Here is a 20130-nt window from a genome sequence, read left to right on the forward strand (position 1 = left end):
TACTAATAAAGGAGCAAACTCACACTCTAACGCTCTAACGCTCTAACGCTCACGCTTATCTACGTTTATCTATTCACTCGCTTCAGCAACTGATCCCAAAGTTCACATGGTATTGGCCATTAGCATTATACCAACACTGACGGAGCCCGAATTTCATTTCTCCCAAATTAAAGCAGTTTAAATTAGCGTTTTCTTAACCACTTCTGTTGAACTCTGCTGTCTGTTGCCAGGGTTACGGTCCGTTCCTCCAGGCCATGGGATCTGTAGCCCCACACACACACACACCCCTTTCTCTCACAGTTAGGAATGTTTCTCTCTCTCTCTCTCTCTCTCTCTCTCTCTCACACACTTTCACCGGGTGCGTTTGACATATTTTGGAGCACATATCTTCGAACGGGTAAGGTCTAGTATAAATAAATAAAGGGTGCAAGATCCCACCGGCCTTCTGCAGAGGCACTGAGAGCATCCTGACTGGATTCATGCACCTGGGATGGGAACTGCCCTGCACTCAATTGCAAAGCACTGCAGACGACCGGTGTGAACAGACCAGAACATCAGTGGATGTGAGCTTCCCTCTATCCAGATTTCACCGGCCATTGTGTCAGTAAAGCCCCTCGTATTTATTATTTATTAAGGGCCCTAGCCGGACCATGGACTGTTTGTTTCAGCTGCTAACGTCTCGTAAGGGGTTTAGGAGCCTCAAGGCCCGGACCACCAGGCTCTGAGAGTTACTTCCACCAGTCATCTAGGCTTATGAACACACACGCACGCACGCACGCACGCACGCACGCACGCACGCACGCACGCACGCACGCACGCACGCACGCACGCACACACACACACACACACACACACACACACACACACACACACACACACACACACACATACATTAGGGCTTTAGGCTCATATTTATGAAGGAAGGACATCTTGGGGCATAAAAAGTTGAAGTAGAAAATTAAGTCTGATAATGATGGACAGTGCATGCATGTTCACATCATGTTTACTTTATTTGACTTAAGACCACTTTTCAAATGTTTTCACATTTTGGATAAAATAGCCAATTTTACATTGAGCTGCCCAGATGTCCCCAGTGCCCACCTGACCTGTTACCGTTTGCATGGCTCAGTAAGACTCACAAATTCACAATATATAAAACAAAGAATAGCCATCATCACTCTAAGTCCTTCTGGTACGCGGACGAGTTCCTCCATCTCAATCGCCTTCCTCAATCAGTGCAAATCAGCAGTATTGAACTTGTTGCCAAAACGTGTCTGTGTGCCTCATAAACTAAGATGGTATGCCTTATTATTAATTAAAAAGTACCAGACGGACTTCAGAGTGCTGGCTATTCTCTGCTTTATAGCAGTTGTTATTCACAAACCCTGCTATATTTTCTGGTTTTGTGTTTTTAAACTGATTTCTCTATATCTGACTTAAGGCAGGCCCTAACGAATCAATGGACAACTAGATAATTAAATACAAAGTAATACAGTATACATTACAGTACCTAGAGTGGAATATTAAAATATCAGAGGCGGCTGCTGGAATAGCAATTATACAATTACAATAATATAATTAGGGCTGATTGCACCAAGAGGGAAGGGATTAAATAAATCTTAGTTTGGGGTTAATCTGTTGGTGCAAACCACCTTAGAATCAGCTAAAAAAGAAAATAGAAAGGTATATTCTATCTTCCACAGTACAGCAAGCCACTGATTGTGTTTGCAACTAATTTTATTGATTGTATTGATTAACTTTTGTTTTAACTTTCTCATCTGTTTTTCTTGATAAACTTTTGTATTTCCTTTAATGGGACAGAATGTCATACTGATAATGGTTAATAGTACAATGGGGGCATTACACTGTCATGTTACATGCAATCAAGAAAGTGGGACCCCTAGTGGTACTGTAGATATCATTTTGCACCAGAGGAAGAAAACAATGGACTCAAGTTCAAAATACAGTACATATTCACAGTGAAAATACAATTTATTGAAAAATAATACAAAAGAATACTACAATGGAGTTGAAAATATATTGAACATGATTCCAAATATCTTTTTAATAAAAACAATAACACAAACTATAACTGCATTACTCTAAAATAATAACACCACCCAAAATGCTGCTTTCACATTCCAAATTGTTATTATAGTTGGTTTTGGTGTCACCACATTGCTGGTAAAGATGCTTCTCAAAATTCCTTTCACATCAGCCTGCACTACAAATAATGTACATTTATAATTAATTCTCAGATTTTAACAAGAAAAACACTGCAGCATGAAATATCACAAGTTCATATTATATAAATTATACACATACATACATAAAACGTCACACTCATGCTTACATCATTTTTCACAGGCCATTCTATTCAAGCATTTTGGTAAATTTAGCTTTAGACTGCATGCATACAGTAAGATGTCCTGAATCAATTATACATCCCTTTTCAAGACCATTGTGCAACAAGAACCATTACATTCGATTTTCACTCCAATTCTTTCAATTTGTACCAGGTGAAATTCTAATAAAATTAAGGGTTTCAGGTTAAATCACCTGCAATCATCTTGACATTTTTTCTGATAAATGTTCAAGAACTACAGTATATATTTTAGGTTCACAGAAGGCCTGTTCACATTAAAAGCAATTCCAGAGCACTTTTAGCAGTTCTAAAGCGGGTTGCAACTAAAGCCGTCCTCAAGTATAGTATTTCTATAATCCGTAGGATTCACAACAGGCTTACAACACTGATCAACGGACTGATCAGGTTTCTCATGGAACTAATCCAGAACAGACAATATTAACATAATTTAGATCCTTTGTAAGGCACCTGCAACTACAGTCACAATACTGTCAGATTCATTAGTGCAAAACAGGCGTGTGAACAATATTCAAGTATACAAATACAGTATTTCATGAAGCAGTTTGATCCGTATGGTTGCCACCTAGTCTCTACATTCAAGCTAACCGCTCATAGTTGTGGAGAAGTAGAAAGTCATTGACTGTATATTGTGCTGAAACATGTACAGTACGTTGCTTTGTTTGCTACCCCTGCCAACTGAATAAAACTACCCGAAGGACATTTCCATTATCACTGGTAATCCCTCTGACAGCAAAAATATTTGTTCTACACTATTCAACCAGTAAGAAATTACTGTAGTAGTGCTTGCATCCTCCTAAATTAATCTCTTTCATTTATTGCACTTAAACTTCTGAAAAAAAAAAAAAAAGATCTAAGCAGCAATGATGTGCCAATCCAAGTATGTTATAGCTTGGTATTGTTCAGCTAAGTCTAAATCAAGCAAACAAAAAAATATCATCAATACAACAAAAACACAGTTGAATATCTTTTTCTTTGATCAACCTCTCAGGTTGGAACTACAATATCCAGTGAGGAATCCATCAGACAGGTCACATCCAGCTGATGGTGAAGTTCTGGCTAAGGTTGAGCCCAAGATCTGTTACCGTTAATACCTGCTGGGAGGGCAAGAGAACCAGACGACCAGAAATCATTTAAAATGGGTTAGGGTTAGTCTCTAGTCTGGTGAAACACAAAAGCTTTGTACCCAGCCTCACCTGATTGGCTCTGTAAGTGAATGCTGCATCCTGGGAGTTTACAAACACTCTGGTAGGCTCCTCCTTCACGCCGTAGAAAGATGTTGTTTCCACCGTGATGTAGGTGGCCTCCGAGTGGCTATGGAGCACCTGTGATGTCATCACATTCTAGGAAGCAACATGGTGTGGTATTAGTCACACGTTAATCTCTCAAGAACAGATTCTCTGAAAGGAGGGCAATGTTTTTCCCTTTTCTTTGAAGATGGCAAGCCAGATTGGTCAGATCAACACATGGCATGCTCAGTTAAGCATGCTTAAGCTCTGGAATGCAAAGGAGGATGGCGGCAATGTGGCATTAAACTTAAAGGGATAGTTCACCCCCAAGATGACTTTTTTTCTATCAATTACTCATCCCATGGAGACTTAAATTAATGGATATCTTTTTTGTTTTTGTTGCATTCCTAAGCCAATCATTTGATGACCAGCAGCGGTTTCATATGGAGACACAAAGAGTCTCCTTTGTGTCCCCAGGGAACCGCTGTCATCTACAGAATTGTGATTTGTTTTCTCCATTTGGGTTCTCAGAGCTCTAACTTTGGGAAGGCAACCCTGCAGGGTATGAGAAGCATGCGAGGAAGAGTGTCATGTAAGATTGGAAAAGCTGAAAAATGACAAACAAAACATGTGCATCGGTGTGTACCTGTGTTACGTTGAAGAGTATGTAAGCATACTGTTCATTCTCATAGGTGTCAAGGCTCTCCCCGTCATCCCAGAACATGTCTCCACTGGCCGAGCCATCATCAGAGAGGGCAGAGATGAGATGGAGAGGCTGACCACTGCTCACCCACAGTGTAACGTTGGGCCTCTATACACACACATACACAGAGACAGGTAGGGCTGTCACAATTATTACATAATCGTCTAATCGCAATTATTTGAGGTAATCGCGATTATTTTTCATAATCGTCATAATCGTTTCCATGTTGAAAAATGTTCATATATTTTTTTAAAGTAAAGATATATGCGACGCGTTGTGAGCTTGTAGATCGGCTATTTCCACTATCCATGTTCTTTTTTAAGTATAAAGTTGTCAAATATGTCAGCAATTTCCTTGTATAATTAGGTTATGTGTAATATCTGCCATGTGCAACTTCAAAGCCTAAAAGCCAAACAGAAATGTAATTGTCAATGACAAAAACACAATTTAATCGTTAATCGCAATTATTTGAGAGAAAATTAATCGTCATGTAAAATGTCATAATCGTGACAGCCCTAGAGACAGGACACAAAAACAGCAACCACGAGGAAAGGTGAGTGGAAATGTATTATAAACTTGAAAATGTTGAACTGAAATAAACCATTGATGTGGTCTTTGTGGGACTTTCTTTTGGATAAAATCGTATTTACCTGAGTAGGTATGACATTGCCCTCCCGCAAATGCAAGTTGATCTTATCCAGAGGTGCCTTGAGACTCAGCTCTTCTCCTTTACTATGCACAGAGACACCCTGGACAGAAGAACGGAGCTTGAACTGAGCACCTGTTTTTGAGCACGCTATAGTAGTATCTACAGAAGTGCTAAACAATGTAATGACATAAATGATAACTAGTAAATTCATCAACGGTAAGTAAGTCTGTGTGAGATGCATGCACATCTTACCGTGAAGTAGTCATACCACAGTCCCTCAGGGAAGTAGCCAGTGACGTGATCGACACCAGGATCCAAAACTGGTGTCACCAGTAAACCCTTACCCCAGAGAAATTGCCTGTCAATCCCATACGTCCTTATATCCTGGGGGAACCTAAATAGATACAAGATGTAATTAAGTAGTAAAGGGTGTGTGAAAACCAAACTGTTGGGTTTGTGTTTTGGTGTTTTACTCACTCAAACATCAGAGGTCGTGCGACAGTATGTCCAAGTACATGTGCATGATGGAAGAGTGTGTAAAGTACAGGGTAGAGAGTATAGCGCAACAGCAAAGCCTCTTTCATTGCGGTACGAGCCAGCGGGCTGAAAACCGTTGGGTCTTGGGGCTAAAACAGACATAAACAAATAACAACAAAACAGGTCAAGTCTAATGTAGTTCAGTAACTTCACTGGAGAGGGCGCTCTCCCTCCCTCCAGACATGGAGTAGGTATTACCAGGGTTCCCACACATTTTTACCAATTAATTTCCAAAACTATTCCAGAATATTTAACCCAATTTCCAGGACTATATAACAATAATTCAGCTCAATAACAGGTCGCTTACTCCTATGCGCAATGCCCAAAGACAGGTAGTGTATTGCCAGTGGTTCTCAACCTTTTCAGGCCGTGACCCCCAAAATAATCATGTTTTAACTGGGGACCCCCTCACCCTGACGAGCACTAAGAGTTGAGGAATTTTGTACAACACGGTTGACGGTTCTATTGTTGCGAGGCGTTGTGAGCATGTAGATCGGCTATTTTCACAATTTCTGCCTCTAATATTTGACAATTTGGCCCAATCAATAACCAAAGACAATGCATAGCTATTATTTCCAGGACCTTCCACGACCCTTGATAAATTCCAAAACTTTTCCAGTACTGGAAAAATATTTTTCTAATTTCAAAATATTTCCAGGAATTTCTTGACCGTGGGAACCCTGTATTACTCTTCTGCCGTCGCTGGCACCGCTCTCCTACCTTCACATCCAATGTGTTGTGGTTGCGTGTGAAGGGGTAGAACGCTCCGAGCTGTGTCCAACGGACACACAACTCCTCCTGCGGCTCCTCACTGAAGCCACAAATGTCTGCTCCCACCAAGGGAATGCCGAACATGTTAAAGGTCAAGATGCCTGGAGGAGAGAGACAGAGAGAGAGAGAGAAGTGGGCATGGTGACGACATGATAGGACCTTGTGTCGGCTGTGATTAAGAGCAGACGGCATGACAATGAGAGATCTGAAGCCTCCATAAGATCCCCAGCCAAATATCTGACTGACCCGTCACTTTTACATAATTCTAATAACAGTGTGGCCTCCTTTTCCAAACTTAAGCTATTCATTTTAAGTTACCGTACTACGTGTGCGGTCTTTGAACGAAGCCACAAAAAACACAATGTAGTGTTTAGTGGCAAAATCTCACTATACAGGCTGGCTGCACGTGTGAATGTCAGCTAGTGTGGAGATGTTCCTGGCTTCTTTTGACTCCATTGGAGTCAATAGAAATCAATTTGTATTCATAAGCAGTACACACACTGGGGTGTCACTGACATGAATCCTTATTCCTTAAAAGATACATGCAGACCTGTGTGTGCTGCTAGATGACTTGAGACCTCACATCAACAAATGGAAGAGAAATTCAAGTAAGTAGTTCCACAAAGGCTTCATAAGGGAAAATCTCAGCAATGGAGACGTGTCAGTGGACAGAGAAGTTACATTAAGTAAACCTCAAGTTTGGATCATCAAACTCTAGTTTGGATCATCAAACTAGTTGAATAAAAGGTGTATATATTCATATGTGCACTGACCTGCTATAGAAGTATAAAGGTCTTTCCACTGGCTGCGATTGTCTCCCAACCAGTGACCAGAGTAAAGCCCCTGACTGGGGAAAGTGGAGCGCGAGATCACAAACGCTCTCTTCCCCACAATACGTTTCAGGGCACTGAAAACAAGTAAAGAAAGGGTAGAGCAGAAGAGGGGCGGAAGCACAGTTAGACAACGTGACAGATTTAAAGAGGCAACAACAGGCACAAAATGGTTGAAATAGCAAAAGCAGTCTTTTAAATATACCGTGTTTGTATTATGAGTGCACGTGTGTGTTTTTGGGTACCTTGCAGAGGCCTTCGCCTCCATAAGTCCATAGAGGCTGTGCATGTTATAGTGCGAAGACATTTTCTGCTTTGCTGACGCACACACAGTCTTAGCTCTTAGCAATCCCCCGAGGACACCTACAAGTGAAAGATTACAATTTGGTTTACAGACATACATGCATGTATATCGTCGTTGTCGGGTGGAAACCTTGTATGTCCAAAACCGTTCGTTTTGAATTTATCATCTATAAAATGTACTAAACTACTGAAAACAGCAGATCTACAAGCACACAATGCGAGGCGTTGTGTGCTTGTAGATCGGCTGTTTTCACTAGTTTTGTGCGACGGTCTTGTATGATGAAGCAGGGCAAAAGACGTACACATTTGAAACTTGGAGATACGAGGTTTCTGGCCGACAGTGACGATATGCATGTATGTGTGTGTACTTGCGTGCGTGCGTGCGCTTCACCTGGTGTATAAGGTGGATCTTCCAAACTGTTTGAAGGACAGCCCTTTGTGGACCCATCCAGGAAGTTGGATGGCTCATTCATATCCTAAAACCAAACATGACACAGTTCAACAGCCTAGACTAAAGCATGTCAAAAGCAAATTGTAGTAAAACTATAAACAAAAGTTAAGACTTTCCGATGTATCCCAATCCCAATACACTTACGATCCACAAGCCATCAAACGGCACCTTCTCATGGAACTTTCTTAGGTTGTCATACCACCATTCATGGGTCACAGGATCAGAGAAGTCAGGATATGCAGTCAGACCGGGCCACACCTGTAGGGGACACACCATGATGTGATCTTAAATCATTTCTACTGAACCAGCAATCCTCTAAACTCACACACCCCACACTATTAAGGCTGCCTCTCACAAGTCAAGCTGCACATTTCGTATATCGTTAGCATTTGATAGTCAACCATTAGGTTCAGTACTCGGTCCCCTACTTTTTCCCTCTACACCAGACCAGACCCCTTCGTCCTGTGACTCCTGTCATCTCTGAACAGAAGTTCAGTTGTAGCTATCACCGTTACACAATTGACAAAAAAGTGTTTTCTCCTTCCCTTCCTCTGCCACGCAGGTTGAGGAGCAGAATGAATGCCCACCTCAAGCTCAACATAGACCAAACAGAGCTTCTCTTCTTCCCTGGCAAGTCATGCCTCCTCTTTCAATTTCAATTCCCAACACCCTGGTTCCTCCTGCCCATTATTGTGAAGAACCTGGGATCCTATACAGCAATCTGTCCTTTAAGGCAGGGGTTTTCAAAGTGGGGTGCCGTGACGGCAGTCCAGGGGTGCCGCGAGAACATTTGATAATATTTGGAACACTTGAAAAAATATTTAGTATCATTTCAAACTTGAAGTACAAAGTTATTTTCAGTCAGTTCTAACCAAAATGGCTATTATCTCAATGTTTTCCTCGCAACATAATCACTAAAATATGATCGTCACTGTCACTATGATCGTCACTGTCGGGCAGTATCTCCAAGTTTCAAATGTGTACGTCTTTTGGTAAAGCATCATACAAGACTGTCGCACAAAACTAGTGAAAACAGCCTATCTACAAGCACACAACGCCTCGCATAGTACATTTTATAGATAGATGATAAATACAAAACAAACGGTTTTGGACATACAAGGTTTCCACCCGACAACAACCATATGCTATAAATATAAGGTGCTGGGAGTGAAAATTATAATGTAGGGGTGCCTCGGATTAAAAAAATATTTATGGGAACCCCTGATTTAAGGCACAAATACAGTAGCAGCAAGGCACACATAGCAGCAATCATTTGGTCCTGTAGGTTTGAACTCTACAACATCAAAAGTGAGTTGCCCAACTCATTATTCAGGCTTCAGTCATCTCTTAAATTGTGTCAGCTAAATCCCTAAATTGTTGATGCTGAAAATAGTCCCTGGAGAAAAGATTGATTTACAATTAAAACGTGCAAATCCATTACTTATTAACCACGCAATCATGTTTAGCCAACACTGACTTAATTATTCAGTTTCAGGTTTAGTAATGTTTCAATGAATATGGAGGCAATGTAAATGAACATGACATCGAAAAATAAAGCCATTAACAGGAAACGGTCTGTTTATGTACGACAGCTTTTATGGCCAAACTTGTGAATAAACAACATGTATATTGATGGTCCTTTAAGATGAATAAATAAATAAAATCACATAAAAATGAATATGATATCTTGTGGAGGTAAGGAGAGGGAAACAGAGATAGATAAAGAAGATATTCATTAAAGGAGGACCCACTTTTCAACCTGTCTTCATATAATAGGTCCTCAATAATGTTCATAATAAAATAGCAAATTTTTTTCCTACTCAGTCTGGGTCTCATAGGAGAGCTGTCAAATCCTTCCACCGGTGACATCATCGTTTGACAAACATTTTTTTAACAATATTTTTGAAAAACAAAAAAAGATTTTTATTATCACAAGAACAATGGCTTCCACTTTAACATTGCAACTTTTCAGGAATATAAAGCCTGCAGTTTCTATTAGCTTGCATTTCCCATTGATGATGTCACCGGTGGAAGGATTTGACCCACCCACAGCTCTCCTATGAGACCCAAACTGAGTAGAATAAAATTGTGATATTTTATCATGAAAAGTGGTGAAGTCCTCCTTTAAGGTTCCAAATTATGAATTGTGTCTCACCTGTCCAATAAGTGTGTCTCCAGAGGAGTCCTTAATAAAGACTCCTCTCTTCAGTCCTTCATCGTATGGCCAGTACGAGCCTTCAGCCTGGGAGCTGCTGATACCTGGATCCTAGAGGGGGACAAATAAGGGTTGCATATCATGAACTCTCACTTGAACACACAGGTGCACACACGCATCATAAACAGACTTACCAGGATCATGACATAGCGCTGGTCATGAGCGTGGAGGTCCTTGACCATGTCAGGCAGTGTGGAGAAACTGACAGGGTCATGGGTGAAGTCTAAGAAATGGTCCATGTAGTCAATGTCGTTCCACTGTACATCCTACAAAACAACAAGGACACAAGTATACATACACTAGGGCATTCACAAATAGTGATTATTAGAATTATTCGACCTCAAAGTATTCGAATAGTCGAATATTCGACAGGACTGGCCAAACTGTAAAATATTAAGTACCGTATTTTCCGGATTTTATAAGGCGCACCGGACTATAAGGCGCACTGTCAATGAATGGTCTATTTTCGAACTGTTTTCATATATAAGGCGCACCGGACTATAAGGCGCACATAATAGACGCTACCGTTGCGTTATACATCCAACAGATGGAGCTATTTTGGGGGTCACAGCCTAAAAAGGTTTGAGAAACCCTGGTATAGAGCATTAACACATTCATCCACCAGGGCCATTGACAACTCATTCTTATGACTTCCTGTCTAGCCAAGCTTTAAAAACTATATATATTTTTAAAGAGAAAATAAAAAAATAAAAATAAGCGAATATTCGACTTCGGTGAACAACGTCGAATAGTGACTCTCTCTGATATTCGAATATTTGGTGAATGCTCTACTATACACACACAGGCATTATTTCACACATCTCTGGAAGATCTCTGCCCATTCAAAATTGTCATTATGCCCACACTTGTTACACTACAGACACATCATATCAAAGTTGTTTTCAGTATTATGTTGACAATCTATTCATATTTTAAAGGAGCTGGATGCTGAGCAGCAGGTGCAATTTGTCTCCGTCTCCCTGTCATAACGTTTAATTTTCTTAATGATTGAACTGCCTTGCTGTTGAAATGTGCTATACAAATAAACATGCCTAAATGTTTTGACTCACCTGGGGTATGCCATCATTTCTCAGTTTCTTGACGACCTCCCAAGTAGCATTGCTAGAGTTGTAGCCCCAGCGACAGAGATGGTAACCTAGGGCCCAATAGATTGGCATTGTAGGGTGACCTGTGAGAAGTGAGGAGAAAACACAATAGAGACGAATAGTGAGATACAGGGACTAGGGCTGTCACGATTATGACATTTTACATGACGATTAATTGTCACTCAAATAATTGCGATTAACGATTTAATTGTGTTTTTGTCATTGACAATTACATTTCTGTTTGGCTTTTAGGCTTCGAAGTTGCACATGGTAGATATGACACATAACCTAAATATACAAATAAATTACTGACATATTTGACAACTTTATACTTAAAAAAGAACATTGATAGTGGAAATAGCCGATCTACAAGCTCACAACGCGTCGCGATGCGACGCGTTGTGAGCTTGTAGATCTGCTATTTCCACTATTTTTTACTTAAAAAATATATATTTGATTATTTTTCAACATGGAAACGATTATGACAATTATGAAAAATAATTGCGATTATGTCAAATAATTGCGATTAGACGATTATGTAATAATTGTGACAGCCCTAAGACGGTGTGTCGCTCCGAAGAATACATTTTATATAAAACATATTTATTTCGGATAATACAAATCTCAGCCCCCTATGACTGTCAGCTACATTAGTGTTTCATTTACGTGGTAGGGGACCTCAACAACCACTGGTTATATAACTAGTTTATCATAAAAGAAAGCTGTGGATCCTAGAAGTATAATACTAGTAAGACGCCTCAGGGCGACAAGCGACCTCAGCGAGGTCGCGCCATGTCTTGGCCATCTGGCCATTGATGTATATATCGGACCAGTTACTGACCCACAACGTCCAGGTACTGTCCAATCACTGAAGCAGGATCAGGACCCAGGAAAACATAAAAGTCTAGGATGCCACCAATCGTACGCCAGGTGATGGCCGGGGCAGGCTGGAGGGCCACATCTAGCAAAATATATAGAAAAAAAAAACAACAACAATTATATATAAATACATATTTAATAATAGGTCAATCAGCTTGAGGGTATCATGAAGCTGGACTTAAAGGGCCACTTCACCTCTTGGACAACCAGATCTTATTTTATTGTTGTTTGGGACACAATCAACACAATCCTGAGTTATGTTTTGTGTTCAATCTGTGTTTTTATATATTTTAGTATTTCAGCATGACTAGTGATGCATTTTGCATCATCAGTGATGCGTTTTGCATCATATGATGCAAAACACATCACTAGTACATGCTGAAATACTAAAATATCTCAAAAAACAGATTGAACACAAAAAATAACTCAGGATTGTGTTGATCGTGTCCCAAACGACAATAAAATAAGATTGGGTTGTCCCAGAGGTGAAGTGGCCCTTTAATAAAGTTAACTGTATGTATAGCATAGGTATAGGAGGATGCAATGAGTGTTTGTAGTATTGGACACACTCTGGCATTAACTAAATGACAAGACCTTACTTTTCACAACTGGGCACTTCATTCACTCTTAGACGGCTCCACCTGTGACCAGCAGGTGGAGCAGTTGAGTTGTAAACGTCAATAAAATCCCTTAACTTTTTTACATGACTATGGTGTCATTAAAACAGGACTTCTGGCTATTTAACTGACCTTCCATATATGGCATGTGTACATAACAAACACTAACATAAGACTGAATTCAAATTAGCACACTGACCCATAGCGTTGCTGTTTAGGAGGAAGAAGCCATGTGCATTCCCTCCCTCTTCCATGGCTAGATAGAAAGGATGTGCTCCATATAAGTTAGTCATTTCCTGGATGGTAGAGAGGGAGACATAGCTGTGAGTGCTACCAATCTACGTGATGTAATATAGAAGTTGAAGACAACTTTTTCCAAAGCATTCGTTTTTTTGTTTTTTTTTTATAATTTTTATCCCACGATTTTGCAACCCCCTTTTTCACCCAGTGCCAATTGCCTATGTAATCCTGGGCTCTGCCGCGCCTGGGGAGACAACGGACTGACCTCATGCTTCCTTCAATGCATGAGTAGTCCAAGTTGTTTCTTTTCACCTGACAGGGGGGATTTCCCCGGGATGGACGTATCGCGTGGAAGGAACACGTTATTCCAACCAGTTCCTTTCCCCTCCATCTAGCGCCCCGGGCCAGGGGGAGGCATTATTGAGACCAGGATTACTGCATGTTTTTGTGAGGGTATCAACCCTAGGAGACACGGGGAGAACATGCAAACTCCACACAGAAAGGCCCTATCGCTGACTCCACCTAGGGTGTGGGCGCTGATGACGCGGAGGGAGAAACACGCCCCCAGCTCCCACAGCGTCCCCCGGCGGGAATCGAACCCAGGACCTTCTAGCTGTGAGGCGAAGCGGTAACCACTGCGCCACCGTGCCCCCTACGCATTCGTTTTTAAAAGGTTACCATCATAATGAAGTTAGCATTGCAATAGGGCTTTTTTTGTTGTAGATCTTATTATTATTATTATTATTAAAGGAGGAAAAGAGAAAAGAAAAAAAGAAAAAGGAAAAGAAAAGACCTAAATGTAGAATGTAAATCAGCGGTTCCTAAACTGTGGGCCCTGAGGGTATTGCAAGTGGCCCCCCCAAAAAATGTGCTAAACATTAAGATATCAACGATAATATGACATATTAAAACATTTATGTTATTTAGTATCATTGGCAACACCTGTGAAGGAAGTAACATTACACAACTATTTATGTCAAGATGGCTAGCATGAAAAAGGTCTATTGCAGGGTTCCCCAATTGGTTTTCCCCAAGGGCCGAATTATGTCTAGGGTACCAAGCCGAGGGCCACAACATTGCAGGGGGCGACGGTGGCGTTCCCGCTACTCCAGCGACAGTTTTCGTCGTTGTCGGGTGAAAATCTTGTATGTCCAAAACCGTTCATTTTGAATTCATCATTTTAAAAATGATTTAAACTAGTGAAAACACTTTCACTACTTTTGTGTGACGGCCTTGTATGATTTGCGAAAGAACGTACAAATTTGGAGATGATGTGAGATTTCCACCCGACAACGACAATATACTAGTGTTGTTGCTGCTCTTATAACACCATTATTACTGGGGTTGGTTGGGGCCAGACAGTAGCCCCCAGTAGGCCGCCTATTGGGGAACCCTGGTCTATTGTTATGTTAGCGAATTAGGTGAGCTTGTGGTAACATTACCATAGGAGGCACATCTCTTGCCCACATAGTGAGGGTGTTCCAGTGGACGTCGTGAAGAAAAGAGGAGCGGTGCTCACCCAGGCCATAGACAAACTGGGTGGGCAAGGAGCTGGAGAACTGAAGGAACTGGTCTGCATAGAACAGTGGCGCTACGGTCGTGTTCACACTGGGACAGGAGCAGAGCAGCACATCAAATACACTTCATTTATTTAAAGACAATAGATAAAAAATATATAAAGAACAATTCAACATACTGACATGGAGGTAAGAGACTGGCATGCAACAGATAAATAAAGGGTTATTTTTCTTCAGCAAAGTTTTCCTTAGCAGAATAACAAAAAAAAGGAGCACAACAATAAATATCCAAGGCAAAGTATAAAAACACTAGTTCAGTTCAAAAGAGCAAAACAGTATGCAGGTAATGACTGACAGCATAAAAACTAACAATCAAAAAGTCTTCATCGAGAATGATGAATATCGATCGAAAGTCTATAACAGGATAACCACAGTGCAGACTTTTTTTTTTGTCCAGCACTTGGACACTGAAAAGGATGCATAATATAGCATATGATTTTATGTGGGCGGCCATAACTGAATGGGTAGAGAGCAGATGAACCCAGGTTCAATTCTTAGTCCCGGCAATGTGTTGAGGTGTCCCTGAGCATGACATTAAACCCCTAGGGCTTCCTACAGTAAAGTCACCTGCCCTCTCCTGGTCCTCTGGGAATTAGGGGGGAAAGAGTGGAATCCAATTCATTCCCTATGGAAGTCACATGGTTTCATGCCTCTTCCAAGCCTCTTGGCTTAAATGACCAGTTGTTGCATGCTGAAATACTAAAATATCTAAAAACACAGATTGAACACAAAGAATAACTCAGGATTGTGTTGATCGTGTCCCAAACAACAATAAAATAAGATCTGGTTGTCCCAGAGGTGAAGTGGTCCTTTAAAGCGACAATGCCCTACCCCAAGAGGCTTGCTAAAGGGATGAAACCGTGTGACTTCCATAGGGAATGAATTGGATTCCACTCTACCCCCCTCATTCCCCTAGGACAAGGAAGGTTTAGTGTGAATGCAGCCTAACCACTCCCAGAGAGAAGCAACTGGGTGAAGCTGAAAACAAAATAAGTCTAATTATCAAACAATCAGCCATCAAGAACCAGAATACCCATTACTCAAAGCCAACAGTAGATGGCACTAGTCACCAATTCACATCACCAGTCAATAAAAACTGGTAAAATCTGAAAGTTATAGCATTAATATTCAGTCTACATCACAAAATGTGGGGGGAAATGGTATTTCGAGTATCGATCCCGATGGCCTTTGCTCAATGTCACTCTCCATCTCTCTCCCCGTTTCCTGTCTACCTACTGTATTATCAACAAAGCCATAAAAAGCCCAAATATAAATCTTAAAAATAAATAAATAACAATCTAAATTTCTACGCAACGTAAGCATAACTAATCTTACAGTATGGTTCCTGTAGAGGTCCTCTTGACAATAAGACCAAATGGTTCCTTGGATAGCTCTACGATGTAGGCTGGACTTTTTGCCTTCTCTGTGGCATCGGGGACAGAGATTGGTACTTCGAACCGTGAATTTGAGGGATCTGTAATCTAAATATGGACAAATACACAAAGAGAAGGAGGCAGTTTGTTAGACCAGTGGTTCCCAAACTTTTTACTGTGCATAAACGTTGTGATGGGAGCTTAAAACTACCATTAATAGACCATTTGAAATCGAACATCTACAACCTTGGACATAGTGGGTTTAACTGTGGTTCATTGCTTCCCAAGTATAGACAACTAGCGGTTGTGTTAACTTCCCAAAATCATCCCTTGGGCCAGATTGGACTGCCGTTAGTTTTGACACCTCTAGTGTGGAAGGAGTGTTATCAATGTGTTTGACTGGTCTTCTGAGTGCTCTACTCACCCTGACACGCAGCCTTGTCTCCGTCTCGTGGCGTATCTCCAGATCTAGAGTGAGGATGTCTCCAGGGTAGTAGGTCTTGACCTCTTTCACCAGCCTGCCTTTCTCTCCCAGAGCCGTGTCCTCCATAGACACCACTGAATAAGAGGGAAACTCCGGGGGGTAGAAGCACCAAGGAACACCGTTCTTGCCCGAGGCTGGGATGAAGCAGCAGTTCCTGGCTTCACACATCTCTCTGGTCACGATCGCCCCTTTCTCCGGGTAACAGTCGAACCTCCAGGCCTCAGAGGTAGAACCGCACACGTCAGACTGATGATCCACCTCCGTCTAGGGGTGGGCGATATGGTGATAAATATCGTTGAGACGATACAATGTCTCCACGATATGCCTTTTCAGAGATATCATATATATCGTGATAGAGTGAGGGAGCCGTATAAGAAATCCTGTTGAATTGTTAATACAGAGATTCATTGCAGAATGCATTTAAACCTGCATTTTGGTCTAAATCAGTAGTTCTCAAATGTCAAGGTCTTAACTCTCCATTTGGTTTCATTTGTATACTATACTGTCAGAGTTGCATACTTGTAAGTATCAATTTAGACCTCCCGAAAGAAACCCAGAGAGTCCCTGGACCCCACTTTGACGACCACTGGTCTAAATGGTCTGTTACTCCTTTTTCTTTTAGTTTTTGTTACCTTGTAGGTGGTTGTACTGTTACAGTAACTTGAAAAATAACCATAAAAACCAACATGAAAAAGAATAGCGATCGTACATCGTGATACAGCTTGGAAGAATATTGTGATATTATATTTGTCCATATCGCCCATCCCTACCTCTGTCCATCCTTCTGAGTGTTGTTTCCATGCTGGGGCGTGCGGCGGGGGCCGGTGTGGCTGGGGGATGGAGGGAGAATGCAGCCAGAACATGGTGGCAAGGAGCCAGGCCCCGCAGAGCAGCAGCAGCAGAGAGCCCACCACCAGGAGGGCTGTGGTCGCAGAGCAGGATGGCCTGCGAGGAAGCAAGGCCTGCTCACATTCTTCTGGTTCCGTCACCTTGAGAGACACACAAAGTCAGATACAGTAACAGTGTAGGCCTATATACTATATACACACAGTACTGTAGGCGAGTTTCTAAACTCTAGGAGAGCTAAGGGAAGGAGCGCTCATTTTCACCAGCGTCGGCAGGTTAGCTACTCACAAGCGTCGGCAGGTTAGAGGCCCCCCAGACGAGATGCGATTTTGCTTGAGATCAGAACTCGGAGCCGGGGGTTTATCGGTGTTCATTTCAAACGACAGCGATCCTAGCATTTTTAGGGTTAGAGTTAGGGTCAGGGTTAAGGATAGGTTTAGGTTTAGGTTTTGGTGCACCTCTGCCGCGGTCCAAGTGACTACAATGGAGGGCTCCCTACCTCCGGTTCAGCCAATTACAAGATTCAAAAATGAGTCCGGGGCGTGGTTTTCCCTTAGCTCTCCTAGAGTTTAGAAACTCGCGTTCTGTGTTCGGTTCTGTGTGTTGTGAGTCCGTAGCCAATCAGAGAGCAACGTTCTTGGTGATGTCACCACCAACAAGTGCGACCTGATATAAATAACAAGGTGCAAGTTGGCACCGCGGCAGAGTGCCAACAATGGACAGCACCGATCGCAGTACTTGCATGCTCTGCTGGCGCACAAGTAGGCTATACGTGGCCACCCACGAGTGCACAAGACGCAAGTTAGCACGTTGACAGAGTGCAGTCTAGTTTTAAATCTAGTTAATTGCATGCCATGCCAGTGATGCACTAATTAACTTGTGGGAAATAAGTTTGAATAAGTCATTCAAACTTGTAAAAAAAAAAAGAAATAATAATACCCTAACCCTAACCCTAATAACAATAATAAATAATTAAAAAAGCATTACATCGACTAATTGACCAAGTCTTGGTCAACTGAGAACAAAAATATACAGCAGTCTAACATGATCAGACTGTTAGCAAAACACTAACCAGTCTAGAAGCAGGACATGCAGTTGTTTGTCCATATAATCCAAAGGAATCAACTGAGTGACAAGACAATGTTATAATGTTCTGTACATTAGCCCACATGCACCTGTGTTTAATTCAGATAATCATTCAGGCTATGTCTTAAGACAGTTGTTCTCAACCTTCTCAACCCCAGTTTGATAAAAGTTTTATCTCTAGGACCCCATTCTACAGTCAAATCCTCAGTGTTAATTTCACTCTGTGAGAGAGTAATGGAACCTAACTAGAATTAGTTAGCTGGGGAGTGGGACCCCCTGGAAACCCAAGTTGAGAACCAGTGTCTTAAGACATTTACAGTATATATCTGCTGTTAGCAGTTAGCTCACCATAACTACCTCTTGGACAGGATCCTCTGGCACTGCTGCAGCATTGTAAAACTGTACATCCTCTGGGTTCAGACGCTTGTATGATGCCATCGTGATTGTGTCTGAAGGAACATTTGAGTGGGGATATACTTAGATGTTTAAAACAATGGAGTGGGCATTTAAAGCCAAATACTACCATCTGTGTAATATTTCTATAACCTAGGTCATTACACATTATCTATTGATCAACTTCAAATCCAACACATTTAGAGGAAATCTATGATTCTGCAGTTAATGTTCTTTTAGGCTGGCTTTTGCATCAGTTCTTTCCCATAAACACAATCAGCAAGGACTTCAATGTCATCTTCTGCATTCTGGTACAGTTCCTGATAACCACCAATACCAAAAAGGGAGGATACAAACCCATATCCTCATACATTCTCAATGACTGATTTGTAGATCTTTATAAAGAGCCAATTATGAAAATGTCTCCACTGCCAATTCATTTTTGGGAGATCGGTTCTGCTTTAACATGAATAACTTGATCATCATGGCATTGTATGTATATTTGGTTCACATACAAACTTAGGTTATGGCTGCTGTGTTGTTATAACATAGCTATAGCTTGCCAATCCCAAAGTGTTGCTTTGGGCTAGCATAATAACTAAAACAAGTCAACAACATACAGTTCAATGACTTCCCAGGTAATACACAATTACCTGGTCAAGTCATTAAGTGAGTTATAATAATATCAAGTATGTGTAAGCTCCGTCAAGTGACATTAATAAACCTGTCTGTGCCTTTAGCAGGACTATTATAGCTACCAAAGCAAATCACATGTGTTAATTATTACCTGCACGAATAATGTCCCACTTATGTCTTCATTAATACGAGGTCATTGTTGGAGAATAGACGAGCAGAGACATGGGCTTGGAAGGGTGTCATGGACGGACAAACTGGACAAACGTAGCAAAGCCTTTGTTTACGTTTACCTTAAATGTTGGCTACATCGCTAGCCTTAGCCAAGTTAGCCCCGTGAGTTTGTTGATCCACAAGTTGCCTTCGCGAGAACTCGTAATCTCGACGATGTTTAGTGCGTTTCGATTTAAAATACTATTTGGCTGCTTCTTTAATTTAACGCAACGAAAGTGAGGTCGGAATTACCACCAGCAGCGACCACAACGTGTAAGACCACCAGGGTGGTTGTGGTTGTCTGACCCAAGAAAGACTGTATTTATGTCTGCAGACTGGAGTCTTCAGTCTCTTCACCTCCTACTGCGAAGTTAACCTCGCCCACCAGGCTACTGCGAAGTGTATGCAACGCACCAGCAGTAACCTCACTCCTCCAGATGGGGCAGTATTGAGTTCACAAGTTCACAACATTGTGAACTACTGAACTTATTGAATATTCAAACTGTTTACAGTCTGACATGTTTATAATAACTGCTATCTATATTGACTGAATATAGTGAAATCTGATATCCCATCAGTTTTGAGAATCATTCAACTAACAAGTGATTTCCA

At 41.4% G+C, this 20130-nt stretch overlaps 1 protein-coding gene across 4 annotated transcripts; it reads right to left on the reverse strand.

Moving 5' to 3' along the window:
* Window positions 1–1962: 1962 nt before the first annotated feature.
* On the reverse strand, window positions 1963–19867 carry gaa2 (alpha glucosidase 2). Of its 4 annotated transcripts, none has more exons than XM_080720988.1 (22): window positions 19599–19867; window positions 18628–18728; window positions 17118–17336; window positions 16288–16611; window positions 15826–15971; window positions 14356–14521; window positions 12873–12969; window positions 12019–12138; window positions 11142–11260; window positions 10206–10337; window positions 10012–10122; window positions 8001–8114; window positions 7797–7881; window positions 7348–7465; window positions 7046–7179; window positions 6222–6373; window positions 5442–5590; window positions 5217–5358; window positions 4966–5064; window positions 4259–4423; window positions 3580–3726; window positions 1963–3480 (listed from the first exon to the last, which is right to left on the reverse strand). In XM_080720988.1, exons 2-22 carry the CDS (start codon window positions 18715–18717, stop codon window positions 3415–3417), a joined length of 2895 nt encoding a protein of 964 aa, XP_080577114.1. In that variant the 5' UTR covers window positions 18718–18728; window positions 19599–19867; the 3' UTR covers window positions 1963–3414. The 4 variants fall into 4 exon arrangements, with proteins under 4 accessions (XP_080577114.1, XP_080577116.1, XP_080577115.1 ...); XM_080720990.1 differs by having other exon boundaries at window positions 18637–18728; window positions 19460–19867; XM_080720989.1 differs by having other exon boundaries at window positions 1963–3477; window positions 19460–19867.
* Window positions 19868–20130: the final 263 nt, after the last annotated feature.

Source organism: Nannobrachium achirus (genome assembly GCF_963921795.1).
Source record: "Nannobrachium achirus genome assembly, chromosome: 3".
Classification (NCBI taxonomy): Eukaryota; Metazoa; Chordata; class Actinopteri; order Myctophiformes; family Myctophidae; genus Nannobrachium; species Nannobrachium achirus.